This window comes from Lactuca serriola, chromosome 6, assembly GCF_051521515.1.
Source record: "Lactuca serriola cultivar US96UC23 chromosome 6, Lser_US96UC23_V15, whole genome shotgun sequence".
Classification (NCBI taxonomy): Eukaryota; Viridiplantae; Streptophyta; class Magnoliopsida; order Asterales; family Asteraceae; genus Lactuca; species Lactuca serriola.
Genome location: NC_136413.1, coordinates 5,458,978 through 5,466,131, shown reverse-complemented (window position 1 = coordinate 5,466,131; position 7,154 = coordinate 5,458,978). Strand labels below are relative to the sequence as shown.

The window sequence follows — 7,154 nt, the reverse complement described above, 5'->3', positions numbered from 1 at the left end:
ACAAGTCCTTAACCCATTAAGCACCACATGCACATACGGCTACTTGTCTCCCCATGCTTGCACCTTACCCATTTCTTTTTAATAAACAAATCAAAAGACCATAACTCTCTTAACTAAAAGGGTTTTGGCCATATATATATATATATATATATATATATATATATATATATATATATATATATATATATATATATATTATAAAATCTAAGTTTATAAAATATAAACTTTGTCTTTTGCTAAAATAAAAAAGGTTTCAACTAGTCCAAAAAGTTGTGCATAACTTATTAATTCATATCTTATGAAATAATGCGTTACTTGTATTGTAAAATAATTATTTTCGTGAAACGAGTATTTTCCCAATTTATTAAAAGAGTTTGTGAATATTTATTACAATCAATTTCTAATAAATAATCAATTGTATCAAGTTGTTGTTAGTGTGACCCTTAGTATCATATGTTATTTAGCAATATCATTTTAATATTACTCTTGAACATAATAGATCTTTCAGAACAGTCAGTCGTTCTCCGGGAGGGGCTCCCAGGAAAACGCTCCGACGGTCAAGTTAGTGTCTGAACTAAGAGTGTATGGTGAGAGCTAGGAAAGAACGACTTACCGTTTGAGGTGGCAGAGGAGGCCTTTTATACCGAGACCTCCTGCGAGTCCGTACAGGGACAAGGTCATAAGGTCCAACGTGATCTAACGCCTTGATCGGTTAATCTTGCTCCTCGTAGTGCTAGAGCTAGTAATTGGTTTAGGCAGTAATGCTCTGAGCATACTCCTTGTCGCTTGGAGCCGTTGGGTTTGTCGCTGAGTGGAAGGCACTCGACGAGGGATGCGCCTTCCACGTGGTCGTCTAACTCTAGAGGGATGCTGGCGGGCGCGAGACTTCGTCGCGACAACTATGTTGGTAGTAGCTTGGACTGGTGGCCTGCCTTAAGGCGTCTTTAGCGCGTCCTGAGCGCGGCTTCTAGCCCGTGCTAGGGGCACGTTATCAGTACTCAAAGTTACCATAATACGTCGTTTTGTATCATATATGCATTATAATGTTGTTAAACTTCAATCTTTAACTTGATTTACTTTCAAGATTTTCAAATTTTCACTATTACCTTCATGTTACATCACATCTTTCTGTCGAACACCTACCTGATTATATACATTATAGTTTAAAATGAAATTTATGTAAGATGAAGAAAATAGTGAAATTTATAAAAATCTTTGAAGTGAATCAAATTAGGAGTTGAATTTTAAGAACTTTGGACTATTAGACTGCATATATGATACAAAACAATGTAGTATAGTGAGTTTGATTACCTAAACTTATATACCTTTAAGGGTATATTCACTTTCATATATATATATATATATATATATATATATATATATATATATATATATATATATATATATATATATATATATTGATAATTTATTGAATTTGAATTAAGTCCACTAAACATGAATTGATCTTTATTAGAACATCACAAACAAAGTTTGTATACCCAATTATGTTTACAATTCCAAGAGTTAGTCAATTGTCCCTTCGAGTTCAACGGTCCCGTATACCAAACAGTCACATCTTACTTTGATGTTTGTTAAACTTTATGATAGATGTAAACACAATCTGATTATGGCTTCTGGTTTCGATCACTTATTAAACTTGACATTATTTTTTTACATAAATTGAGTTATTATGCTCATAGATTAGGAATAGACCGAAAAAAAACCCAAATTATGAATTAGAGAGGATTTGATTTCCAACATCCGCTTGGGGATGAGGACGAGGATGATGAGGACGAGGATGGAGACATTGGTCGTCAACATTGCCTCATTTTCATCCATAATGTTTTTATATCATAATTTTAATCCTCGTTAATATTAATGTGTAAAGGATAAAACTCGCTCTTTTATACTACAACAATTTGCATCATAAAACTGTTATGAAGTCGTAATTTAAATCCTCATTAATATTAATCATTACGGGATCAAACTCACCATTATATACAACAATTTACATCATACAACTTTTATGAAATCGTAATTTAAATCCTCATTAACATTAACATTAGTTAATTCCGATAACATTATAATATTATATACCCGATGACACTGAATACCAACCAAAAAAAGGGATAATGACTTGAAAGGGTAACGAACTTTCGATTTTTTTCACATTTAGTCACTAAACTTTTTTTCGTTATCTGTTTGCCATTGAACTATTGAAACTGTTCACATTTTACCCTTATGACCGGCTGTTACCGGTCATAAGAGTAAAATGTGAACAGTTTCAATAGTTTAGTGGCAAATAAATAACGAAAAAAAGTTTAATGACTAAATATGAACAAAATCGAAAGTTCATTTCCCTCTAAAAAGTTCAATGACTAAATGTGAACAAACTTCCTCTTGTATTATGTTTTAGCAAATTATTTATTTTTGTTAAATTGTAGCAACATTTGTTGATAAAGAAATCTATGAAATAAAAAAAAAACCTGAAATTATATTTAAAAAAAAAACCTGAAATTATATTTAAAAAAAAAACAAAAAACCAAAACCGAAATAAAAAACCAATGGTTTGACATTTTCCAAAATAAAAAATCAAAATTTCCAATCTGATTTTGGTTTTACAAAAAAATGAATCATTCTCACTGATGTGAATTATGACCATTGGTTTGGCATGCGGAATTTGTGACATCCCATGAATACGTAGTTACAACATCGTCTGAACTCGTAATTCATAGTAAGGGGTTAGAGTATCATCGCATGAATACGTAGTTACAACATCGCATGAACTCGTAATTCATCACCTACATGTTATGGGCCTGCTAGTGTTTCCACTGGGTTGTCTAGAATACTCCGTGGTCGCCATCTATACTCTGGTAGATGACTACATCGCCACATTGCCGGTTAAGGTTATGGTATCTCTTTTCATCCTACATCACTTATTCATCATCATCTATTTACCTAATTATCATCACCTATCTCTCATCATTTTATTTCATCACACATCAACTATTTCATCTACCCATGTTTCACCCACAACATATTTGTAGATATAAAATAAATATACCGTTTAAATCTTTTAAAACATGTATAAAATCGTTCATCCAGCATAGATAACAAGTATTCAAATAATATGAACACATAGCACGTAATTTATATAAAATACTTCATATCTATTTGTAAGATGAAAGTAACTATATATTCCATAAAAATCCCATAAATGCTTCCTAACTTCAAACCCCAAGGTTTACTCTACTAAAGCTTCATATTCTCGGCTCTCTGGACCTAGAAGGGTCCAGATCTATAACACAAACTTTCAAGAGGGGTTTGAGGCATTCAAAACCCCAAAGATGAAATGATTCAAGCCCTAACCCCAAAATGGAATCTACACAATAGGGAAGGAAAAGGGGTTCATATTTGTACCTCAGAATGAAGCTCCTTGCTTGAATAACTCAGAACAATAACCTTCCTTGGTCCCTCTTGCTGGAACTCTTCTCCTTTCTTGCAAAATCACACCAAAAAGCTCAAGATAGCTCTTCCTCTCACTCTACACACTCAAGCTCGCTAGGGTTCTCACTTATGGGAAAGGTAGTCGCAATTGAAGGCCATAAGTGCCTTTAAATATGGCTCGGGCCCAAAGATTTAGGGTTTCTGCCAACAACGCGGACTCGTCGAGTCGCCTCACCGACTCGTCGAGTCGCCTCACCGACTCGTCGAGTCCATTCATTAATCTGAGTCATCAGTCGCGACATTACTCGATGAGTTGAGGCGTCAACTCGTCGAGTCTCTCTTCTTAACTCAAAAGAAAAATACTTAAATTATGATACCTGGAAATCCGGATGTTATATTTTGTTTTTTTTATTTCATAGATTTCTTCATCAACAAATGTTGCTACAATTAAACAAAAATAAATAATTTGCTAAAACATAGTATAATAGGAAGTTTGTTCATATTTAGTCATTGAACTTTTTAGAGGGAAACGAACTTTCGATTTTGTTCACATTTAGTCACTAAACTTTTTTTTTCGTTATCTATTTGCCACTAAACTATTGAAACTGTTCACATTTTACCCTTATGACCGGTAACAGCCGGTCATAAGGGTAAAATGTGAATAGTTTCAATAGTTCAGTGACAAATAGATAACGAAAAAAAATTTAGTGACTAAATGTAAACAAAGTCGAAAGTTCGTTACCCTTTCAAGTCATTATCCCTAGAAAAATGAACCTGAAGTTGCCCATTTTACAACAAAAGAAAAAAGGAAAAATGACTTAAAAGCCCAACGAAGTTTCCAAACCATTCAAAAAACTCCAATCATGTTTTCTTTGTTCAAAAAAACCCAACGAACTTAACATTTTGTCTAAAAAGTCCAACAAAGTTCTAAACCGTACAAAAAATCCCAATTTTGTTTTGTTTAAGTTCGTTGGGTTTTTTTGAACAGTCAAAACATGATTGGATTTTTTTAAACGTTTTGGAAACTTCGTTGGCCTAACAAGTCATTTTTCCAATACGGTAATAAGTCACATCATCTGTTTCTCTTATTTGACTCTAAGGAAAGTGGAACTTCATTGGGCTTTTTAGACAAAATGTTAAGTTTATTGAGTTTTTTTAACAGACAAAACATGATTGAGGTTTTTTGAACCGTTAGAAAACTTCATTCGCCGTTTAACCATTTTCCCAAGAAAAAAAAAATAAGGCTTGCCTCACTGCAGAGATACTCTGTTATTTTTTCAACAATTGACTGAATTGTCGTCATCATCGACGACGATTGCTCATCGATTTCTTTACTTACAATCAAATATCCAATCCAAAATTTATGTGAACCCAATAATTTTCTCCCATGCCTCCCATCGCCGCCCGTGACGTCGCCGTCATCGGTGCCGGAGCAGCTGGGCTAGTAGCTGCCCGCCACCTCCGGCGCGAGGGCCACTTCGTCGTCGTGTTCGAGAGAGAATCCCAAGTCGGAGGCACCTGGATATACACCAACAAAACCGAACCCGATCCGATCGGCGTCGACCCAAATCGTCCTGTAGTCCATTCAAGTCTCTACGCGTCTCTCCGGACTAACTTACCCCGAGAAGCAATGAGCTTGAGGGAGTACCCGTTTGTAGCAAAGAAAACGGGTCACAGAGATCCAAGGAGGTTCCCGGGTCACAGAGAAGTGTTGGAGTATTTAAAGGATTACGCCACCGAGTTTGCAATCGGCGAGTTAGTTCGATTTGACACGGAGGTGAGCCGGGTTTCGCAAGGAGAAAACGGGAAGTGGGAAGTGAGATCAATAAAGCGAAAAGAAGAAGAACATCATCTCGATGAAGCTTTTGATGCTGTCGTTGTTTGTACAGGACATTATACAGATCCTCGAATCGCACAGATTCCAGGTATTCATTCTTCTTCTCTCGATTCAATACCCTTTTCGTTAGTTCAAAGTTCATGATCATCAAATTGAAACTGTATACCCCTAAATTCTAAATAAAATTGAAATCGAAAGAATCTTAAGTGAGATCTTGTTCTTCATAGGCGCCGATCGGTGGCCGGGGAAACAGATTCATAGCCACAATTACCGTACACCGGAGCCCTTCCAAGATCAGGTATCATCGTTATTGTATCTTCTAGGGTTTTCAAGCACGGATTTTGAGCAAATTGATCGTTGAGCAATGGGTTTGACAGGTTGTGGTGATAATAGGGAGCTCTGCAAGTGCTGTTGATATTTCTAGAGAGATTGCAAGTGTTGCTAAGGAAGTCCATATTGCATCTTGGTCGACCTCTAATGAAGAAGATCAATCACTACCTGGATTCACCAACATTTGGCTACGTCCTATGGTATTTGATTAATGGAAAAACTCTGATTTCTTTATTCTGCATTAAGTTAAAAAGAAACATCCTTATAATGTTAATGTAGGTAGAGAGTGCTAATGAAGATGGTAGTATCTCATTTCAACATGGGTTCAAGATCTCTGCTGACATTATTCTACATTGCACAGGGTAAAAGAAAGATTCTTGTATCTTTGGTCTTTTTCTTTCTGAATTAAATAAAAAATAAACACTACGCTGATATATACCTTACTGGATCTTCAGGTACAAGTATAGTTTCCCATTTCTTGATACCAAAGGTATCGTGACAGTTGATGACAATCGGGTGGGCCCACTTTATAAGCACGTCTTCCCTCCATCATTAGCCCCTTGGCTTTCTTTCGTTGGATTGCCATGGAAGGTTAACATCGTCTTTTCAACATATTCATCATCTTCCGATTTTTTAACAATTAAAAACTTTCTTGTTAATCGAATTTACAGATCGCTCCTTTCCCCCAATTTGAATTCCAAAGCGAATGGATTGCTGGCATATTATCAGGGAGAATTTCTCTGCCATCACCAGATGAAATGATGAAAGATGTCAAAGCATTTTATGCATCATTGCAAGCATCCGGTGTGCCAAAAAGATATACGCATAATATGACTGGCTACCAGGTACTTAATTTTGACTTTTTTAGTCAAACTTAAAGCTTTTGCTCCTACGCTATTTTGCTGTATAGAATGTGGGTATTGACTATTGAGTCAACTTATCAAGTATCAATCGAAATTAGTGACGTTGACTTTTTAAAAGTCAAACTATACCATTTGATAACATATGGGGTTATGGGTGTTAATTTTTTTTGATAGTTTGAGTATAATGACTGGATTGCCACTCAATGTGGGTCCCCAAAAACGGAAGAATGGAGAAAGAAAATGTATTCTGCAGCTTCTTTGGGTAGAAAAGAAAGACCCGAGACTTATCGTGATGAATGGGAAGATGATGATTTGGTTTTGCAAGCTTATCAAGATTTTACGAAGCAAATCTCTTTTAAAGGGGAGTCTTATTAACAAGGGAAGGTCAAATATGTAATTTTATGTTGTTCATTTTGAAAAGTGTTATTTGCTAAACCCTTTTTTTTTGTATAGAACATGGCTACAAAATAATGAATTTGTTTAGGTAATTATATCAATAAAAGATGAAATTTATGATTAAAAATGTTTATGTTTTATTAAATGGTTGCAAAACAAATACATTTGTTCACTACAAAATATTTTTTTAAAGTAAATTACATGAATGATCTTTTAGTTTTATAGTTTTTTCCTGAAATGATCCTTATAAACTTTTTTTACAAAGCAAATATTACACACAA

The 7,154-nt window shown here is 35.0% G+C and overlaps 1 protein-coding gene across 2 annotated transcripts; it reads left to right on the top strand.

Annotated features, from left to right (window-relative positions):
- The first annotated feature begins 4,741 nt into the window (after window positions 1–4,741).
- LOC145057957 (flavin-containing monooxygenase FMO GS-OX-like 4) lies at window positions 4,742–7,000 on the top strand. Of its 2 annotated transcripts, XM_079005872.1 has the most exons (7): window positions 4,760–5,372; window positions 5,512–5,582; window positions 5,662–5,814; window positions 5,894–5,976; window positions 6,070–6,205; window positions 6,286–6,459; window positions 6,652–7,000. In XM_079005872.1, exons 1-7 carry the CDS (start codon window positions 4,835–4,837, stop codon window positions 6,850–6,852), a joined length of 1,356 nt encoding a protein of 451 aa, XP_078861998.1. In that variant the 5' UTR covers window positions 4,760–4,834; the 3' UTR covers window positions 6,853–7,000. The 2 variants fall into 2 exon arrangements, 1 of the variants encoding a protein (XP_078861998.1); XR_013686210.1 differs by lacking the exons at window positions 6,286–6,459; window positions 6,652–7,000 and having other exon boundaries at window positions 4,742–5,372; window positions 5,678–5,814; window positions 6,070–6,126.
- Window positions 7,001–7,154: the final 154 nt, after the last annotated feature.

Coding starts and splice junctions, on each gene's coding strand:
- LOC145057957 (XM_079005872.1), top strand. CDS start 4,835: ATGCCTCCCATCGCCGCCCGTGACGTCGCCGTCATCGGTGCCGGAGCA. Junction 5,373..5,511: donor TCGAATCGCACAGATTCCAG/GTATTCATTCTT, acceptor TGTTCTTCATAG/GCGCCGATCGGTGGCCGGGG. Junction 5,977..6,069: donor ATTATTCTACATTGCACAGG/GTAAAAGAAAGA, acceptor CTGGATCTTCAG/GTACAAGTATAGTTTCCCAT.